At 43.8% G+C, this 22,237-nt stretch overlaps 1 protein-coding gene across 2 annotated transcripts in view; it reads right to left on the reverse strand.

Annotated features, from left to right (window-relative positions):
• BARD1 (BRCA1 associated RING domain 1) overlaps nt 1–12,164 on the reverse strand; it is a 44,730-nt gene extending 32,566 nt beyond the window's left edge. The window contains exons 1-4 of one of the 2 annotated variants that reach the window (XM_040604052.1): nt 11,980–12,164; nt 11,795–11,851; nt 8,024–8,169; nt 315–1,309 (exon numbers count right to left, since the gene is read on the reverse strand). In XM_040604052.1, the coding sequence (XP_040459986.1) occupies nt 315–1,309; nt 8,024–8,169; nt 11,795–11,851; nt 11,980–12,131 (1,350 nt within the window). In that variant the 5' untranslated portion in view covers nt 12,132–12,164. The remainder of the gene's footprint in view (nt 1–314; nt 1,310–8,023; nt 8,170–11,794; nt 11,852–11,979) is intronic. The other variant, XM_040604053.1, reaches the window with a different exon arrangement.
• Between the last annotated feature and the right edge of the window lie 10,073 nt (nt 12,165–22,237).

The raw sequence follows: 22,237 nt of genomic DNA on the forward strand, positions 1-22,237 counted from the left end.
ACACAAAGCCAAAACATTTGAATGTTTATCACTTTCTAGAACTCATAGGTATGACTGACACCGCAGTACACCCAGTTTCTCAAGTATAATCATTTTGATCATTCCAACAGTAATTTCTTACAAAATTAAGATAATTGGGTTGGAAACTCCCCAATAAACCTACAAGAAGAAAAGACCACAAAATGAGATTTCCTCCCTTCCTACCTCCACCTCCCAAACAGGATGTACTGAAGTCATTGGTTTCCAGGGTACTTTTAATGTAACTTCTCTTTTTAAGCCTCTAGTTAAGTTGAATTAGAAGATGATGGTCCTACCTTGATGGAAGCAACATGCAGCAAAGTCTCTCCTCTGTAATTTCTTTTGACAATTGTGTTACCACCAGGGGACTTCAAGACAGAAGGGCTGGGTGGTATTCCTAATCGATTACAAGTCTTAGAAGTAGATGGGGTAGAGGGAGACTTTGGAAGTGAAGGACTATTTATTGCTTTAAAGACTGCAGAGCTTCTTGTCTTCATTACGGTGTCAGTGGGTTTCGATACAGAGTAAGAAATGTGAACTGGTGCCTTGCATTCAGTTGCTGGGGAGACAGAGCAGTCCTGAGGTAACTCCTCTAAGCAATCTGCCTGCCTGTCTGACTTCCCAATAATGCTCATCTCTGTTCTCTGTCTTTTAGACCGAGAAGTACTCCAAAGCCTGGATTGCTCCCTTCCACGTTTTAAAGGCGTAGTTTCATTTTCTATTGACAGTGATGTCTCTGTAGCATATATTTTTTCCTTGTCTGCTTCTGCAGAGCACATGACCTCACTGTTATCTTTCTTCTCTAAGGATTTTACCTGTGGCGACATTTCCACATTTTCTGTATTTTTGCTGGAGTCAGCTTCCTTTACAGACTCCTGCTGAAGTGTCTCTCCAGAGCTATTTGGTTCTGGAGTACACGAGACAATTGGCTGACTGCAGATGGTCACACATCTTTCCTTGGGAGTCTTCTCAATTCCTCCTTTCTGCTCAGCCTTCTCTAAGCTCCACGCTTTGTTTATGTCTGCTAGACGTTTCTTTTTCATCTTCTTACTCTGTCTCTGCACTGGCTTTTTTGTTGGCTTGGAGGGCTTTTCAGGAGAAGAGGAAGGACAGAAATCATAAGCTGAGGATGTGTCTTGGCAAAGGATGCTGCTTGTAGTCTGAGGCTGACTCTTGTTCAGGACACATCGGATCTTCCTACTTCTTGGGCTGAACCACATTTTTATCCGTTCCTTCTTACTCTTTTTTTCAACGTCTGGGTCACTTTGTGTAGACACATCTTTTGTTGAATCTAAGTGCATAAGGGAAGAGGAAAAATATAGAGTACTCTTCAGCAGATTAACATACAAAAAAATTAATCAGAACAACAACTGTAATAACTGATCAAGTGTTACCTAAATACAACCTATTAGTGCCTTCATTTCTTCTGAAAACACACATGTAATGGCTTGAGAACAACTGGCACAGTCACATGCCAGTCGAGTTCAGGGATCTCGGTGCAACTAAAGCTACTACTAGGCAAGTGAGCATCCTGGCTGAGAAATTTCCTCAACAGTTGAGGCTCACAGCGTAAACCATGCACAGATTTCTGACCAGGTTAGAGAAAGGAGAGAACCTGGTACTCCCACTGAGTTTTCCTTGGAAATAGGTTTAACGAAGTCTGTGCATACACAAAAGAGCAAAGAAACAATTTTCTAAAAAGGTATTATAGTTCATCTGAAGATGAGCAGGAAGAATAATCACAAGCAAGGAAAAATAACATCCTTATAACAATGTTGAACACTCCTGAGAAACTTTGATTCCACAGATATAGCAGATGAATCTAAGGAATACATAGAAAATGTGTAAGTAATTGTGTCCTGTCATTTGATCCTTTACCCGCTGGGGTAAAGTAATTCCAAGGAATCTAAACATTTTGATGCTCTCAAGCATTCCTTTAAAATTATGCAGTGGAGCAATTTTGTAAGTCACATCGTACAGCATATTACAAATCAATAACCAAGATGACGGAGGAATATCCTGTACTCCCAATGCATGAAATAACAGTTGAGAATGAGGGCTATAAATGGTGTCCTCCGTGGCTTAAGAATAAATTAAGGAGCATAAAGTGACCTCTAAGTTACACACCAATTTAATTTGGCAACAACTCTTAAAATGCAAAGGAACAACAACAGATTATTTTTTTTTTTTTTTTTTTTTTTACACAGATTTCTTCTTGAAAACCTAAGTTATTTTAGGTTACTTGGATAAGTCCTCCAAAGTGAACATACAACTCATTTTTTCTGTTGCCTCCAACCTCAGGGACCACCATTTGCAAAAGTCTTGGTGATTTATAGTAATCAATCACAAAATTTTGCCTAGTAAGATGAGTATTATGATTATTATTTTTAAACAGAACTAAGATAAAGATCAGTAGTTTTTAAAAAAAAACCTTCTTGGAAAACTATACAGTCTTGGTTATGAAAAGACACAGACAGTGCAACAATGTATTGCTTTCACCTTTACTTCGGTGCTTTAACTTTCTATAGATAATTTGTTTTCTCCATACTTTCTATTTTTGGTGTTAGTTAACTATAGCATGTTTCCCACAGCAAGCTGTGATAAACTCAACAGATAGCACACAAACTAGTCCCAGTCTCTTAACCACAAAAAAACTACCCACCACCCTGAAACTTCACTTAAAACAGAACTGTATAGCTAGTAATTCAACACCAAAATAGACAATTAGGTTTCTTTTAAAGCATATCTCAAGGTTAAATGTTTTTCTTAATCTTGATTTAAATTACCCTACTTAGCCCTTGAATTAAAATATGCTAGACATTAGGATATTTAGCTAGAGAAGTATGTAAGGCATTAGAGCAAAACTGTCTTTAACAATACAGCCTGAGGTTAATCAATCAATCATTTAGGTAGCCCAAGATAATAATCAAGTACAGAAATGCAGCTATTTGCTTTTCCTGTAGGGCTGGGCTTGGTGCTAACAGGAAAAAAAAACACTGAGGTTGAGACTGAAATCTTGTAAGTAGCTAGCCTTCAGAAAGATATCATATCCAATTTCATTCTAACAATAAGGTCTAAAAAAGGAGCTTGATTGCAAACAGATGCAAAATAAAACACAGTTACTATTTGTCTTGCCTTCACTATTTACACAACTAGCAGATTTCTTTCTAAAATATTTACCTTGCTAGAACTATCAGTCATCTCCAAGTAAAGAACAAGAATAAAATTAGCTTGCAAAAGTAATTTGTGTGACAACTTTGTGATGGCCAGAATTTTTTGATGTGTATAGCACAATAAGACTTTAAAGTCCAAGCAACAAATTAAATCAAATACACTGTCCTTCAGAACTATGATCTAAAGCAGCATAACACAATTAAGTATTTACATGGGAAGCTATGGATGTACCACTTCTGGCAGCAAGAAAGCTTATGAAAAGTCAGCCACAAGGGTTTTAAAACTGATCTGTACATTACTGGTTGCTCACCAGTGACTTACTAGTCAGATTATTGAAAACCTGCTAAAAATACACCAAATAAATAGTTTTCCAGGATTATTTTTCCTCATATACAACTACTTCAGGTGTAAAAGAGTATGTTGCATAGAACAGGGAGGTACTTGTGGAACATGATTACAAGGCCACGCATACAGTGAAAGAGATCTGTCACACGGAGGCCAGCTGTGCACACCCAGGACACATCCATAGCCTACTGGAGAAGAAACTGCAATGTCTGCCAGGGTGAGTGCTGTGTCTCAGATATTCTTCAATAACTTCATCCTTTGGAATGCTCTGTAGCCAATATCAGCTTTACCTGATCAGTTCTGCATAGCATCTGCAAAAAACGTTACTCTTAGACTCTGCTGCCCCTTTCCTCCATTTTCAAAGTGTACGAGGTAGGGAGCAGAAGTAATAAGGACAAATGGCCAATCTACCCTCCCTGACAACCTAGTTTTTTGCTGGACCCAGAGCTATGAGCGGGAGAAGACACACAATGCTAAGAAGCTGAAAGGAAGTTCTTATGGTTTAATGTGTAAACATTAATTTATATTAAGAGGGTATTATCTGACAGCTAAGTGCATTTGTTTAAACTACCTTCAGAGAAAATTGCTTATCGAAAAATCGATCCAAAGGAATTCTTTGCCATCTCCAAGATGGAAGGCAGAGTCTGAAAAAAAGTACTACGTATGATTGAGATTTAATTGTCTTTTTAATACATAAGACTTTCTCCCAAAGTCTTTGGAGATGCATTGAGACAAGGTAAATCAGTAAAGCATGCCATAGTAATTCTAAGTTTTAAGCATTTGCAATAGTGTAAAGAGTATCCACAACAGTATTAGAATCAGCTGATAAAGGCAGTAAATCTGCTCTCCATTACCTATTAAACGTAACATTCATATACATAATGTATTGACTGATTTCTTTGTAAATTAGACTTATTTGCACACAAGTACAAGTTTCTGAATGCTAACATTTAACGGAGCTGAATTTAAGTGTTAAAAGGGTTGAGAGTAGACAAAAATATTAGTAGATACACAGTGCCTTGCAAGTGGAGCGCTACATCTCCGAGTTCTGCTGTAGTGCAGTAACAGGCTAGAGCAGCAAAAAAAAGGAGCAATTAGAAAATGTGGTTTAGCTATCATTAATCTGCATCAAAGGAATATAATGATGCACATTGTGTGCCTTTCAAATTATTCTCTATTATGGGTTTCAGAACAGAAGTTGAGAAATCTCTTTGACAAACTAGTCCCTTATTAAAAATCAAAGGGAAGTGCTTTGGTACCATCTGTGCAACATTAGTGCCTTCACTGAAGAATGATTATTTTGCAAGTTAAGTATTCAGCGGGGGGGGGGGTTGGGGGGGGTGGAGGGGAGAAATTCCAGCTATTCAAAACTCATCTTTAGCTATTATGAAAAATGTCATAGCATCCATGAAATGCAATGTAATCTGTTACAACAGGAGTTCAACATCTTTCCCTCCACATCAGTAAATGTGAGACTAAGTTATGACACTATAAAGGCTAATCAAAAGTCAATCTCTCCTGCAGCCTACCAGCACCAACGTGAGCTTAGGAAGATTTGTCCAAAAAGGTCTAGCTCCATATGAGAAGGGAGGAGGAAGGCTTCGTTTGACTATGTTAGAGTAAAGCAGATCATGTTACAAACAATAAAGTAAAATCATCTATAAATGGTTGCCATGAAAATTTATGACAATCTCTTCTTTTTAAAAGAACGTAACAGAAAAATCTGCTGAAGTATTTAGAAATTCACTTTCAAAATGATTACTGTAAATGAACCTTTTTCAACACTAGTACCCTACTCATGATTCAACAAGTTCTTACTAATTACCCACCTATGAAGCCTATCATCCCACCAACTCCAATTCTCAAGATGTCTTGAACTCCACAACATTAGAGCTACTGATTTTGAGGTGCAGACATCCCACCTATGAAGCCTGCTAGCCAGATAGCTTCCCCTTACCCTCGTAAAGATACGCTGCCTGGCAGTGAAAAGGTCAGACAGCTCTCCTCACCTTGCCACAGACTAAAGATATAACATCTCTAACAAGTGAATTCATTTTGAGACTTAGCATTTGCTACCTACAGTTTGCATTTTCTAGCCAGTTTCAGGTTCATAATTTGCCAATTCCCCTTCAGTTGCTCCAGTACTATTCTGTAGTGTCATTTGCTGTGATTCCCTTTAAATTAAAAAGGGAAGCATTAGCTGTTCTGTGTAGTCTTTCCTGAATTACTTGCTGCTGCTTCTTAGAATGCACATGCTGTTTGGCAAAAAGCTGTTCTCAACCCAATGGAGTACAAAGTGAGATCCCTCTCATATCTACTGTGGAACATCAGGGTACAGGGATTTTTATGCTTGAAACATTCAACACATGAGTTTAACCATATCTTTTTCAGCCGCAGTAGTTCTGTGGGTTTTTTCAAGACAAGACACACAACTTACTGCATTCACTAGGTTTGTCGTAGATTAAAAAATGCATAGTATGATGCTTTTGCATTTTCAGTGTCAACAAGGACCTCAAACAGGCCACAACTGTCTCAAAACAAGGCATACAAAACAAATACGTAAACGAGATATATAAAAAAATATACGGCAATATTCCTTTTTTCAACTGCCTCTCATCCTTTCCTCCACAGAAAGATTGATTTTTCTGTCCATTTCCTTTACCGGAACATAAAATACGATTTCTGACCTTCTAACAAAAAAGAAAATATTGTTGACAGGAACACGTCAGAAGTACAGTGCCATAAGAATGTGGAAGCAGCCCCTTAACAAGGGAGGCCATGATTCTCTAAATCCAAACATATTTCATTTTCTATAAAGTTCAAGACATATCTATGGGACATGACAATTTTCCAGAGACCAAAACATCCTAAGGGTTCTGCTCTCAAGATTCATAGAGCTACAGCATTCTGTAATTTGCCATAGCACAACACGTAATTGGCTGTTATTAAAGCATGCTCACTTACTTATGTATCCGAATCATTCCTGACCGTGAACTACTACCAACTCAGGAGGTTCTTCCCTTAACCTCAGTATGAAGCATCCAAATCCTTAGTATGCTGCAAAGACTTCACAGCGATGGAAAGTAAATCTCCAGCATCAGTTCGTAAGTTTAGCTCCAAATAAAACACTCTTGTAAACTTCAGTTTTGTGTCTGCCTTTAAGTCAGAACAAGGAACAATAAGAACTCCATCTTGTTCTGCTGTTTAGCCACCCCACGCAAACTTTATTTTAGAAGAATTATGGGATTAAATATATTATTCAACTTCTAGTACAGTTAATCATCAGACCAATTTTTAAGAGTTAATCCATCTGCAAGAGTTCTCCAAAACATCTAAGCAGCATCAATGATACTACCGTGTTGTATTTTAAATGGTTTGTTTATAGCATCACAAATACCTCCTCTCAGATTCTCTTGCAACTATGTTTTAGAAACCTTCACCACTTAAAACGTTACCCTCAAATCCTATTTAAGCTATCATCTGTATTTTCTATGCTTCAGAAGATTTAACCACCATGGAATTTTATATCTATATAAAATGTATTCCATTACAGTTGGACATAGGCTTCCAGCCTCCTCACTTAAATGCATTTTGATGTCAATAAAAAGCTACCCCCAAAACATGAAGGTGCTGATGGGATTAAACTTCGAAAAAGAAATCTTTAATTTAGATAAACATATTAGGAAGCAACAACGAAGGAAGAATTACCTTTTCTGTATCTGACAGCTAAATGAATGTTTTCTAAAACTTAGCAATACATAAAATGCTCTTCTCTGAGCTTGCAGAACAGACATACATTCACCTACGCTTATTTCACTTCATTTTTTTCTACTTTGACAATCAGCCTAAAATTTGATAGAGAGATGAATTCCCAGTATACAATCTCTGCAATCTTCTAGCAGAGTCAGCAATGACAAAATTCCATTGTAGCAGACTAGCTGATTGTTAGGGACCAGAAAATAAATGAGTTAAGACTTGCCTCCTTCCCCTTTTAGGCAAGGGACACAATTTTTTTCCAGAAACCCTAAACTAAAAATTACATGGACTGCATGCATGCCTTGGTGCACAAACACACAAGAGTCAAAAGAATATATGCATTAACCTTTTAACAGGGCCCCCCTAATTAAGTGTACACTGCAGAACATTACACATTTGTGCTCCCCTAAGAGCACAAGATATGACAACTTGTGCCCCTGGTTTGTGCAACTGCTACGTGACTTGGGAATCTCACTTTTGTCTAATTTTGGAAGACAGATTCTAATGAATTATGGACTAACCTGCTCACGCAGATTTTTTAGTAAAACAGATTCAAAGAATGAGCAATCCATACAGACAGTTCTCTTCAAATCAAATTTTCCAAACATGATTCAGAACAACCTTTCAGAATCTTAAACAGGGCTGCACTACTTGTTCGCTATAAAGCCTGTGAAATGAAACCGAGCGGTCTGGCCTCAACACTGTCACAGAGACCCAGGTTTGCTCTTACCTGAGGTGTCCACACCCAGCAGATGCTGCAGTTTGCTGCAAAGCTGAATCATGTTATCTAGTTGCCGGTGTATCTGTACATCTTGCACCCAGGCTGGCATGTGGCACACTGGGCATTCTGTGCCAACACAGTCACCCAGGCAAGATCTGGAAGTCAAACGTAAAAATCCATTACCCAGCATGTTATCTACTGTACTCATTATCAACCTTTTCACAGCCAAATGCTCAGCAGGAATCTCTTATTTTAGCATTGACAAACCACTACTGTAAAGCCCATGCGAGTTAAGTGACAAATGCAGGAGAGGGTATATTTATCATGAAAAGTGACAAGCCATAATTAAGAAAGCTAAGTCCAGAACCTTGTCAGAACACTGTCATGAAAGACATGTTATCTTGTGACTCCCATAAAAATCACAAGCTGATCCAAATTTTCAAGGTATGCTAAAGCACTGCTGCTGTTTGTCACCAATTAACAATTAGGATCAAACAGTTAAAACTACACATTCTTTTACATCTCAGCTATAGGTAGGGCTATTCTTCTGCAGTCTTATATTTTTAAAGAAGTTACAGACAGCCCATCGTAAACTATCATTTCCATTTTTTCCTACTTAACATTTTCTTGACATTGTGAAGTTTCACGTCTGAAGACTTTTCCATAAGAAGTCTCTTGAGGATATGCAGGTGTTCAGAGTATTCCATCACTTCTCGCTTTCAGAGGATTTATATCAGGAGATGATCAAGATGGGGTGGGGGGACAGATTTACTCAGTAAGTGTCATTTAACCCTTGTAGCTTCTTAGTAATACTACTCTCCCCATGAGAGCCTAAAATCTTTTATTCATTTGATTAGTCCAGTGATTTCATTAGCCTTATGATTTGCCATCTGAAGTGCAACATTCAAGGGTCATTGTTACTTCTCAACTACAATCTGTCCTATTAAATACGTTATAATTTCACATACCCAAGACCACATTAATTTGAAAAGTCTCCATTACTTTACCACCATATAGCAAGCACAAGTCTAGCCAAAGGTATAAAATTAAATGTGAGCAGATCATGTTAAACATTCAGAGGAAGAGAACGCAAGTAACATCAAGGCACTGCTACCTGAAGATGAAGATCAAAGTCAAAGCATCTAGATTCTAAACATATAGTCAGCTTGGAAGCTGACAGTCCTACACCCCAAAAGTAGTAACGTCACAGTTAACAATACCAGAATTATAACTACCACCACCTTCCTTAAGTGGAGTTATTTTCAGTTCTGTTCTCTGCACTGGCATCCCTCCCTCAAGCACCACACAAGTATCATCACGCCTTCAGTTAATTCCAAGACAGGAAATGTGGTATGTAAAAATTGCTGCTAGGTGTGTTTTGTGCTTTAAACAGCCTGTTCTGAGCAGGCAAAGGAACTCGCGGTTGAGACACTGCCATGATGAGGAGACTGAAGTACAATTCTTGGCTCTGACATATTCTAGAAGACATTGACAAATCACTTGGAGCAAAGATAAGAACCAGCCAGGCCTGGTTCTCTAGCAAAGTCGGCCTCAGGTCTCCAATGTCCATAAAAAGCAGTGCAAAGAAAATGCAGAATTACTTTTATACCATGACATTTCCTAATTACTTCTAGCTATTGTTTTTTTATAGTTAATGGATAATGACTGTAACTAACTTAGTAGAGTTACTAAGAAAAAAACGCAGAAACTGATGTTAATAAATATCCCTGCCTATAACACCCATGCTGAGGGAGAACCAGTTACATTATGTGTGACCTAATTACTGCATTCGTTAGTTTGACATACTTCAATTCATATATCAGAAGCCAGCTCCAGCCATTCACCCCACTCCTTCCAGGGCAATGTCTATCTTTAGCAATGGCTCAGAATCACTTCATGTCAGAATGCTGCAGACTCAATCCATGCCCTACCAAACTTACTTCAACAAATTAATATAAAATTTCCTTAGGTTCATTTAAAAAAATAACTGCTATCCAAGATTTAGTCAAAGGACACATTAAATTGATGACTAAAAGGTCAGGCATATGAATGAGGAAAGATCAAGTATAACAATAACTTGGATAATAGCAAATAAACTTTTTCTGGCATAAGAAATAGCTGCTAATGAGTACTTTAAACTCCTCCTAGCTACTCCTTCCAGCATATCCTCTGATGTCTTGAAAGTTTTTCTTTAATAATACCTCAGGAAACAGTGGGTGTTTAAAATGATCACCTAGAAGAAAACAGGGTTACCCACAATAAAACTACAAGGCCTTAGATGCCCAACAACTAAACAGTTTTTACCAAGACATCCGTACACTTATCCTTCAGCAATCCACACTATACCTGAGGAAAAGAAAAACATTTTATAAGATAGATAGGAACATGCTTATAACCTGGACAAGCTTCTGGGAGTCATTTTACCAGGTACTCTGTAGACAGGTAGTAAACATGGAGCAAACAACAAAAAATTCCTTCAGACGGCATAATCTTCTACAGCAATTAACAGCCAAAGCTGGGAAAGAACCCACATGTCTGGGTAGAAGTAATTTGTGACTCAAGACATCCATACTGGGGGAAAGAAACGATGAGGGCATCTGTCCCATAATCAGTTACTCCTTAAAAAGCAAGGAAAACTTTTTCTAGTATTTTACTCTTCAACAAGCCTTCAACACTTTAAGTTCCCATTAGTAAGGTACAGCTGAAGACAGGGAGTGAATATATAGCCATGAGGGAGAGAGGGTTTTCCTCTGCTTTTACTGACAATGACTACAGTATTAACATGAGATGGAATATCTAGACTGGCTTACAAGCCAAGCTTAGAAAGCATCTATCCTCTCCACCGTAACAAGTAATAGACAGCTCATATCTGTGCTGTGCAGAGAAATTGCCAAGATATATGACTGACCGTTTAACTCTCAGTGTTTGCTTTTGCATGCCGTGAAAAACAATGACATACAGGACAGCCAGAAGGCTCTACCTGTCTACCACCTTTCCCAGATTCTGGGACAACAGTATTTCAGACTCTGCCTGTACCACAATGCAGTGAGTTGTGCTAAGACAGGCCAAGCGACTACCACCTCCTCGGAACTGCCTTGTTAGCAGGATGTTTTTAACTTAATTCAGTTTTTTTTAAACACTCAGATTACTTGACAAACTAGAAGTAGAGGTACTCATGCTAGCCCAACATGTTCAGATGGGCATGAATACAGGAACAGTCACAGCAGCAGATCTGAAGGAGCAAAGCCATTAAACAGCAGAAGGCCAAAGCAGTGACAAGCAGCACCCAATCCCCCCAGGCTGAGCAAAAACCCCTTGGAAGCGGGAAGCATCTTTACAGGCTGCTCTTTTTTGTTTATTTTGAAGGGAAGACGGAGCTGGAGACACAACAAGACGGCAAGCCATTTCCACCTTCTACCTCACTAGGAGTGGGGGCCCCCCCCTCCACGAGACTGCCTGTTCCCTTCGCACCTGGCCAGCACCCAGAAGCCTAAAGCAGCACGCAGAAAGCTTGGCTTTCGCTCTGGCAAGCCAGGCGCGGTGACTCCTAGAGCGGTGAGGGGGGCCACAAGGGAACCGCAGCTCCCACCTTCCTCTCCCACCCAGCCCTCCAGCCAGAAAGCCCCCGGGGCGCCCACCTCCCCGGGGCGCCAGCCCCCTCTCCAACGCATGGCAGCCAGGAGGGCGGCTCGGCCGGGGCCTCGGGGCGCTCTGCAAAGCGCCGGCGGCCGGGGGAGGGAGGCGGGGGGGGGGCCCAGCCCCGCGCCCCGCCGTACTTACAGGCAGAAGACGTGCCCGCACTGCCCCAGGGACACGGGCTGCCGCAGGACGCCGGCGCTGTGGGCAGAGGAAGGAAAAACGCGGCAGTGTTAACACACGCAGCCTTAAGAGCACAGCGGCGGCGGCCCCGCTCGCCTGCGGCGGCCGGGACGCAACGGCAAGGAGGGGAGGGGGAAGCACGTTACCAGCGGGAGCAGCTCAGCGCCCTCTCCAGCTGCCCCAGCGCGGCCAGGGTGCGGGCCCAGGGGGGCCCGGGCGGCGCCATGGGGGCAGTGGTGCGGGGCTGGCCCTCCGGGGCCAGCCGGTTGCCCGAGCGGCCGCGCAGCACCTCCCGCATCGCTCGGTACCGGCGCCGCCGCCGCTCCAAATCCCCCGCCCGCCACCACTGCGCACGCGCCGCAGGCTGCCCGCCCGCCAGCGCGCATGCGCGCCCCGGGAACCGCGCGTCCCGCCCTGAGGCCGCCGCGCTTCCCGCGCTTGGGGGGCGGGCGGGGCCAGGGGAGGGGCGGGTCCTCTCCTCAGAGGGTGTCTGAGGGAAGTGGTGGGGTGCCTGGCAGCCGACCTGGGAGGCAGGGTTGATACGTCAGTAGCAGCCAAATTGATCAAATACCTAAACCCGGATGTGTCTATATACGGCTTTCCAGTATCTGTTTATCTATAACAGACATACTTAATGCAGCATATACGCAAACAAGGCCTGAAACGGGTGGGCAGGCGCGGCGGCGTTATGGTGCTGAGGGCAGCCTCCCAGCCCAGACAGGGCGCCTGCCCGATGCCGATGCCTTCCCGCCCCAACTTTAAAAATCTAATTTACTAACCTCTCATCCGCACAGTCACCAGCTTCAGTGTGACTGAGATACTTGTTTACTTTGGGTTTCAAGAGTGGTTTTTTTTCTCAGCCTGTGTGTCCTGTAGCACCTCAGGGTTCAGCCCAGTCTCCCACTTTTTAGAGGCTGCTGTTTCTGAGGGTGTACCTCCACAGACACGGCCCCCACCATCCCTGTAGTGTAATTACTGGAGCACATAAAGCAGTTATAGCAGGAATTTATCACTTTCAGGTAGAAATACTCCTGGCCAAATAAAAGATAGAGCAGGAATGCCAGGAGCGATTTATAACAGGCTTACTGACATTTCGTGTCGAGAGGCTCTGCCAGTGAATAAGCATCAAGCCATAAATCTCAGAGCAAACATGATTAAAGCAAGCGAGTTATTCTTTGAAGGAACTTCATCATAAAAGGACGTGGTGGCACATAGCCGCAAAATTTGGGTTGGCGACAGTCTTAGAAAACAGCCGTCAGAGCGGCCTCAGCAACCTGTCCAGAATGTCGGTGCTGATGCTCGTCCCACATCTCCCTCCATTTCCTGCAGGCGAAGCAAAAGCAACAAGATGTGGGGTACTGCCACTTGGCTGAGCCGTGGCAGCCTGACGAGAGGGACTCATTTGACCCCTGGTGATGGCAGAGGCATTTTCCACGGCTCTTACTTCACCTACAGAGAAGGACCTCTACTTAGATGGGTGTTAAATTGGGGCTGAAGACACTTTGTAATAAGTTATCCGTGTCTTCCAAGGAGGTTCTTCAGTTTTGAGGTTTCACACTTCTCTGATTGTGTAGTTCCCTAGCTCTGGAACACCAGGGACGCTTTAAATCGGGATTTAAAACTTTTTTTTATTTTTTGCTTTATTTATGGAAGGTTAAATATTTATCTTTGCTACTGATATTAGCCAGAGGTGCAAGGAGGTCAGCACCACACAGGATGGGGAATTGTGAAGTCTCTTAGCCCCCTTGATCCGAGAAAATTTGCTGCTGTCACCTGGGGCAAGCTGACGTGTCACAGGGTGAACCATCACACTGATTTCAATGGTGGCGTATTCAGCCTCTATTAAATCAGTGCCATCTCCTAACTTGCTCAACCCCAGAAAACACCATTTTGGTTGCATTCCTGATAACTCCCAGTCCTTATCTGTGAGAAAGGTAGCTGTGGAGGTGTATGGAGGATCCAAAGGGTTAAACAACAGCTTGACTTTGCAAGTAACTCTGCCCTTGCAGAATCGGGGCCTGAGCCTAGAGGGAGAGGGATGGATGTAGGTGTCCCCATCCACACACATCTCCTTTTTGCCAATGCAGAGGGCTGCGAACAGGAGGGCTGTTTGTTATCATCAACAGCGCAGTAGCTGCATCTGTGCACTTGGATCCAGCTGTGAAAAGTGTGGTTGTATCTCTGTAATAGCCTGTTGTTTTCTGGTACTCAGGAAACCCCACTGCTGCGTTAATAACACTGAGCGGTGTCCCCTTTGCTAACGGTCTGTCATTCCCGGCGGTGGGGATCAGCAGGCTGTCTGCCACTGAGGGAAGCAGTTCTGGGGAAAGAAACAACAGCCGCAGAGGGGAGCATGGAAGTAAAACAGAACCAAATGCAAACGGCACCTTATTAAGAGATGCATAGGTTTTCAATGCTCCCGGCAGCCGGCGGGTTTGGGCTTGTTTCTGGCAGGAGCTGACTGGTGAGCTGCTTCAGAGCGCAGCATCCTCCTTGCCTGTCTTGGAGGAGGAAAGGGGCAGGGAGAGGTGCCCTGGGAGCTTGTCCCCAAGGTCAAGGAGGCGGGGACTGGCACATCCCGTGGTGCCTCTTCCCATCCTGTATGTATGCACCAAAACCTATGGATGCAGGAGAGGGCCGACAGCATGGGACACAGCTGGACAGGGCACCCTCACTCCTTTCCTCGGGCTGCAGGGGATGGAGCTGGGGCAGGGACCTGCTCCATCATGCCTCCAAAACCAGGATAAACTCACAAAATAAGCTAAAAAAGTCATTTGTCCCTTAAAGAGGAACAGTTGCCAGCTGCAACCTTAACATCCTACTCCCTCTTACTTGGCCGTTGTGTGCTCATCCTGTGTTCCAAAAAACCAGCACCTGGTGTCTCCCAGTGCACCAGGGTTACTGAAAGATGGCAAAAGGCCTTGCTGCCAAGATGAAACTTTAATGCAATTTGAAGTGTTCAGCTCAGGTTACAAACATTTGATCCATAGATCTCTTGAGTCAACCTGGCATTTATGTTCACAAAATATGAGATGCTGATATATACTGTATAGGACAATAAAACAGATAAGTACCTCGTCTTCCTTTCCTCTGTCTGAAATATGTTTAGTGTCCCTCTCAATAAATCCACATGTGCACACTTAGTCTCCATTGTGCTGAGGCATTATGTGCAAATTTACAAACATTTACAACTAAGTTAAACGGAGGCAAAGCACTGCCCTGGGCGGACAGCATCTAACAAATACTTGTGTTCGAGAAAGATGAAAAGTCATGAGTGATTCATTCTCTCTAATTTTATAAAGGTTAAGGAGTTGGCTCTCTTGGAAAACTAAGAAACATCTTCCACTGCAGTGAATTACTGCAACCAATTGGACAGTCAGAAGCAACAAAAAAAATGATGCAGAGAACAGGGGGAAGCAAGAAATATATCTCTAAATTTGGTTTATGCAGTATTTAAAGTACAAGTAAAGCCATTCCAGGCAGTATAAGGCCCACACACTTTAAAATAAATTTGTTGCATGACAGAAAGCCAGTAAAATGGTTTCAGCAGTGGTGTGATGTACTGTGACAGTTGCGTTCAGTACGTGCATGAATCAGCTGCTTCATACCCCACCGAGGCAACAATCATCTTCACCATGCTAAACTGATAATGTGATTTTCAAACAATGCAGGGTTTCAGAGCAAAACCCACGCTGAAGGATGGGGCTCATCTTCCTGGCAGACGAGGAAAGTAAAAAATCCTCGTCTACCTCATGCTTAATTTGAAAGCCTTGCCCATCTGGTAAAAGATTCTTTTATGTAAACACACCAGTACCTGATATTTTATTCATTAGCAAAGTTCCCCAGCTGTTTTCCAATAAATACACAATTACTACGTGATTCATCACATAAAGGGATAGAGTGTGCAGAGGAAGGCAGTTCCCTCAAGTCTCACAAGGCAGTTGTTTTCTTGGGGGTTAAAAGAGCCAAAGCATCTGTAAAGAGAGGGTCCCTCTCCTCTCGTCCACCTGAGTATGAAGCACATCTCAAAACTACCGTGCCCTGCTGAGCTGAGCACCCACAGCAAGCGACAGGATGGAACTGCTTTAGCAGAAGACTAGAAAAAAAATGGGAGGATGAGCAGCCTCACGCTTTGAATTCCCTCTTTCCCCAAATGCCTGAATCGAAGCCTTTAACAGGCTTAGTTTGCTCCTCAGGCCGCCCCTCTGGGGCCAATTTTGCCGCACGCCCAAAGCCCTGTGAGCTCACGGCGGTCTCAGAGGCATCGTAGGCTGCGGCACCAACTTGAAAGACACAGGGCTGCTAATATCTTTCGGCACAGTAATTGGTTAGGGCTATTAGACTAGCAAGTTTTAAGATTTCAAATATTGAGGGATTTGATCCCCAAAAGGAAATAATAATAAAAATAAAAAAGGTCTATTACACTTTCAGCCTAAGCAGCACAGTCAGCATTGCATTACAGGGCATTAAATTATTAGTCAAGTCTCGATAGCAGGAACATCTGCTGGTGTTAGACATGGCATTTTTAATTAAAGGCAGCAGCAGAGAAGCCTGTGGTTCATCAGTTCTGCTTTTGCCATGTGAATTGCTAAATCCAAAGGGCACAAAAGATTTGGTCAGAGCACATGCTCTGGACCTGGCGCTGCAGAAGCACGAGCAGAAAAGCAACGGAGGTGACAGGTAATTTACACCTGCGTCTCTGTGATTCCCCAGCTGAGTAAAAACTGTGGGGGATTTTACAAAGTTGAGATTACCCTTCTATTTTTTCCAGAAGAGGGAGAAGAGGGGGTTTGGACAGAAAGGCAACTAACAGAGAAAAGCAAAACAGGAGGAAGCCCTGTGCCCAGCAATGCAGCTGGGGACCACATGCATACCTCTACTTCAGTGGCTGTTGATGCTCTCTTGCCTCTGGGGCTCCCCACCACTGCCGGGGTGCATGAATGGATGGCACATGCCCTCCATACCAAATGGTGCCCCCCCGGAAGTTTACCTTCCAAAAGAATAAAGGTTTGAACAGGGAATAGTTTGCAGCCCCATCAGCTGCCCATCCCAGACCCTTGGCTCTAAGCAGATCCAGCAGGACCAAAACCCACCATCAGACCTGGGCCAGGGATTTGAGCATGTCTGGAAAATGCCCAAAGCCCCTGGCAGTGTGGGAACATCCAAGATGTACCTGTGCAGGCAGAGCTAACCAAAAATAAAAAGCCTTCTTGCCCTCTTCCATCTGCCACCATTGCAAGGCTGTCCCACAAGCCTGGGTCATCACTAGGCAGTCTCCTTTGACTGGACCCAGCATTTCTGTAATAAAATCTGAATTTTAAATCTGTTTGCAAAATGTCAGGTCCTAACTCAACTCAGCAGATCGGCAGAGACAAGGAATAGAGAAAAGCTCTTGTCTTCAGGGAATGGATGGGAATGGATGGCAGAAACGTCAGACCCCATGGACACATGCGGCTGCCTTTCCGTTGGCATGGAGGGGGCCAGGATTTCCCTCGACGAGCCCCGCAGATGGTGTTTGTTTGCTCAGCCACGATAAAAAAGGAAAATATTTGGTACAATCTGCTAGCAGGCAGAGGCAAACATATGGTCGGTGCGACGCAAGCCTGGATGCTCGGGAAAACGAGTCAAAGCATTGCAGCAGCTTTTAGATGTTGGATTGCCCTTGAGCAGAGTAGGATACAAGTCCAAAGAAGCCTTTGAAGAACTTGGGTGTAGGTTTTGTACAGTGGCTGCTGTGGCTTGAACCCTTTTATTATTAGCCCCACTCTAATTAGTACAATTATACTATCCTTATTGTACTAGAGCTATTATAATCAACCAATTTTAATTAATGTGAGCCTCAGATACGGCTCAATGCTTGGAGAAATTCTCCCTGGTTTGACGTCTGTTGATCTGGTGCACATAAAACATAGGTTTAAAAAGAGGGAGGCAGTTAAAGCCAATGGCTTGCACGTTTGGACACAGCAGAGTCAAAGTGCAGGTGCAGCATTCCTTTCATTCCCTTTACCTGTGACTTACGAGCCTCTTTTAAAATGCTTTGTTGCAGCATCAAGCTGGTGGGAAATCTTTGGGCCACCCCAAAACATAAAATTCTTTGAATTTCCCTTGTAGTTAAATTATAAAAAACTGAACACTAATTATTCTGATTTCTGTTTCCCAAATACCAAGGCCTATTTCTTACCTGGGACTAACCTGCAGCTAAAGCAGTGCTGGTGGCATTAGAGCTTTTGGTGAGGTTTCCTGGCTGTGCCAAGTGGGCAATGGGGACAGTGGACCACAGCTCCAGAGCTGCGATGGGGCTGTGACACATACACACCACGATGGGACCCTGCACTTGTTTGGCGTCACTGTGTTCATCCTAAGGGGAAACACCAGGGGCAGCACACACTCCACTGCAAACATTTTTTTTTTTTTTGGGGGGGGGGGGGGTTGGTTGGGTTTCTTTAAACGAAAAAAGCATGGTCATTTCCGTTCTGTCAGGGTGCCTTTGTCAAGGTTTAATTCCCTTTTCCCTGTACGTCTCCTTTTGAAGACATACAGTGGAGTATCCCTTTGAAGTCCTTGCTTTTAAATTTACCTTTTGGTTGTTGTATGCTCTATGAGGCCAGTCAGGGATCCTCATACTGTCAGTCAGGGCTCAGCACCTCCAGTTTCATCAGGATAAAACAGATTACTGGGACTGCAGGAGCTGGCTTATTTCAGGGAGAAATTTGCCGTGACTTGTTAACAACAAACCTGCCTCACTTTGAAGAATTGCAGTTATTTTGTGTTAGCGGGGTGAGTAGACCCCCCAGCTATGCCTGACCTCAAGGGCAGGGGCAGATGCTGTGTCTGAGCACTGAGATGGGGATCCCTATGGGGTGATGCTCCAATCCCACCAAATGCTCTGTGTGGAAGCATGGGGCCACCTCTGTGGCCCTAGCATGAACTCCACTCCCAAAACGTCAGGTTACAGCCATCCTGGTGCTTCTGCTGGCCTTTCTCTGGTGCATGAGTGGCTCGGCCCCTCCTTTTAGCTTGAATAAAGTCAAATCCGGGGGTGGGGTTGGGTGGGTGGGTGAGAAATATATATATATATATATATCAGCAAGGAGTATAGCTGGCATTTCTGGAGAATATGAAATGCATGGGTAATGCTCCCTTAATTTAAATTACAATGCTCCTTCCCTGCTAAGCCTTCCTTCCAAAGGCAAGAGCAGAGGGCTCTGGCATCTCACAAAGGAACTATGCCTCATGCTTTCGCTAAAGCCAGAGCTGAGCTGCAAATAAAAAATGAGGAAAACCATGGCGTTCCTATAGCGATACATAGGTGCAATGCAGTACCTGGGAAATACCAGCCCTGAGCCCAGCACAGGGGCTGCAGGAAGGGCTGGGGGCAGTGCAGGGAGCTGCTCCTCCAGAATATGCAGAGGCCTCCTGGTCTTGTTCTTTCCCTAGGTGCCAAAGTAGTGTGTAATCGGAAGACAGATTTTGCTTAGCTGCAGCTTAGCCTGAACTGTTGCAGACCCTCCCTCACATGCAGAGCTCCCAAAGAGTTATCCTGACTTGCTTTCTCGCAGGTGGAAAGTAGGGAACAAAAAACCCAGCACATCTATAAGTGTTTACAAGGAAGGGCATATATTTTTTTAAATAGGTAAAGATATTATTTTTTTCTATACTAATCCATACTAAATCCAAATTAACACAATAGCAGTTCCTGATGATTTATGTTGTTATAATAAATAACCGACACCGCATGCTGTTTAGCTGATGATTAATGATCCTTATTTACAGTGTGTTCAGCTCAGGTCTGCAGTTTACACTTGCGAACATCAAAGGAGAGTTCATCTTTCCTTTTCTCCTGTATTTTGAGGTCACGTCATAAATCCTGTACAAGCAGCCTTGATGGCTGCATTTTAATCCACAAATAGGACTGCTATAAACTGCCAGGAGAAATTCCAGTCAGACCCAAGGGCCGCGGGAGCTGTTTCCCTTTGGCCTGGGTCACAGGTCACCAGCCTGTGCGGGAAAGAGTGCCAAACCCATGGTGGCAGCCAACACCTTTGCACCCTTCCTCTTCAAGTTAACCGGGGTCTGTCACTTGAGTGTACCGTGCTGTAAGCACCAATCCCTGTTTTTGTCCTCTGATTTTCCTATTTTCTCTCCTCTCCATTCACTTCCAAGGCAAATGAGATGGTTTGTGAGCTCCTCCACAGGAAACCTCCCCTCCCAGAGCCAGTGCACATAGCATCATAGAATTGCAGATCCCCAGCCCTGCTCCCACAATGTTCCATCCCGCTTCTGGAACCCCCCAGCCCCCAGCCATTGAAGCCCAAAAGGCTCCTTTTTCCTGCCCCACCCTACAAACCAGGCCCTGGGGATGGGAAAGCCCAGCTGCATGGATCCTCCCATTTTCATCAGATCAGCACCGAGCACCCCAGAATGACACAGTCTGGGTGGATGGAAAAAACAGCTTCCCATTTTTCAATATGATTTCAAGGACTCGTATAACCATGTAGGCTGGTGTGCTCTGGTACGCAGGCCAAGCAATCTCACACGGTAATTTCTGCTTGAGACAGAGCTCAAAAATGCCAAAGGGAGAGTAAGGGAAATGCAACACAGCAGGTTTGATTTATCAGAATGAGGCTGATGAGTAACAGAGAAACTTAACAGTCCTGGGATGACACCTATCTCTCCCATTCAACTTAGTGTGAGAAGTGGTGGCATACTGCTCAAAGGGGCGCTGTATTAGTATCATATATGAACTGATTTCAAGCACTGAAATCACCCCACGTAGGGTATTCACAGTTGAAAAATAACCCCTGTAATAGCAACTCTCCAAGGGAGCTGTGTAGGTTTCTTGCTCTCACGGGTCAGGGCAGAAGCCTCCCTAATGCTCAGCCAATAATTACATTTTTCTGTAAGCCAACAGAGTTATGTCATTTTGGCACATGGGAATTTCTGTGACGATTGCAATATAAATTCTGTCTGAAACTGCACCCCTCAGCTCTGCTGCCTCCACCGTCAGCAAAGGCAGGGGGACAGGCATGCAGCAAACTGTCCCATCCCTCTTCCAGATGGCCAGGGCTGAGGCTTTTCCGCTATCTCCATCCCTGCAGGCACCTGGGGGGCCAGGGACCTTTGAAAGTTTGGGCTTTTTTTTGTTTGTGTTTGGGGGTTTTGTTGTTGTTGTTGCTGGTTTTTAAAACACCTTTTCCCAATTTAAAACTGAGTGATGGGAAAACAGCTAACAAGTAACCTCCCCGAGCACAGGCTTGTACCTTCGGTGTGCGTACACTGCCTAGTTGTCAGCCCAAAATCTCCCAGTGAAGGTCCCCATTGCTGTAACTCTGTGATATTCCCTAATCCTGCCCGATTCCACAAATCCCAGTTTGTAACCCAACAATGAGGGACAGGAGGCTCTGATTACCCAGTAAGCATCAGACAGACAACCAGGATAGTTCATAACAAACATACAAGCTTTGCCTTTGCTGCTATCCACCGACGTGTGGCAAAAAGCTGTTTATGGGTTAAAAAAAGGCTGCTTGCTGAGTCTGTAATGAGGGTGGTCAGATGCTGAAGATGTAGAAAGCGGGTTAAAAGAGAGGCCTCACTGCCCATATGAGGGAGGAAACCTGTACAGCCGCTCCAGCATGTTCACACAGAGGGTTATTGTAGCGTGAAGCACCAGCCCATGAGTAAATGCTCCCTCCGTGGCACTGCACTCCCCAGAGAAGCTTTAATAATTTCTAGGGAGGCTCTGAAGGCTAATAAAAAAAATTAATAAAGAAGTCAACCTGGGCAATCGCTCTGTTCCTCTTTCATGGCAAGCCTCAAGCTGCCCTTGTCTGGCTGATCAGGTGCAGCTCTGATTTCCCGGGTTCCTGAAGCAGAACGGATTCAGCAGCAGCGCAGCCTGCTTTGCCGTGATGGATGGGAATGATTATAGTTGTTAATCTGATTAAGCCTATGGTCTCAACTTTTGCTCATCTTACTGACATTGAAGGTGCTTAAAGAAACACTTGAGGAGGAGCATATGAAGATGTATGAAGCATGTGCTTCTGTGCACCTACCAGTATTGATCTTAGGGCATGATCTGGTGCAGGTGATGTGATTTTGCACTGAAATTGGATCCCTGGGTTATCAACACACACCAGCCCTCAGGCTTAGTGGTACAATGGGAAAAGAAGTGTCTCCTTCAGCTTTGTTTTCTCTCTTTGACACGATTTTAAATAGGAATTTGGGGGAGATGTGGTCCCACAGCCTGCTGCAGTCCAGAACACCATGACTATAGCCTTCAACGGGGACTTCAACTAAGGCTCAAAGCCAAGATCCACACTCACTGCATCTTGGTGCTTTGAGGGTGGCGTTATGCTCAAGATCAGAGGTGGAAAGATATTTTGAGTTCTTTTACCTCACATAACT

The sequence above is a fragment of the Falco naumanni genome, chromosome 8 (assembly GCF_017639655.2).
Source record: "Falco naumanni isolate bFalNau1 chromosome 8, bFalNau1.pat, whole genome shotgun sequence".
Classification (NCBI taxonomy): domain Eukaryota; kingdom Metazoa; phylum Chordata; class Aves; order Falconiformes; family Falconidae; genus Falco; species Falco naumanni.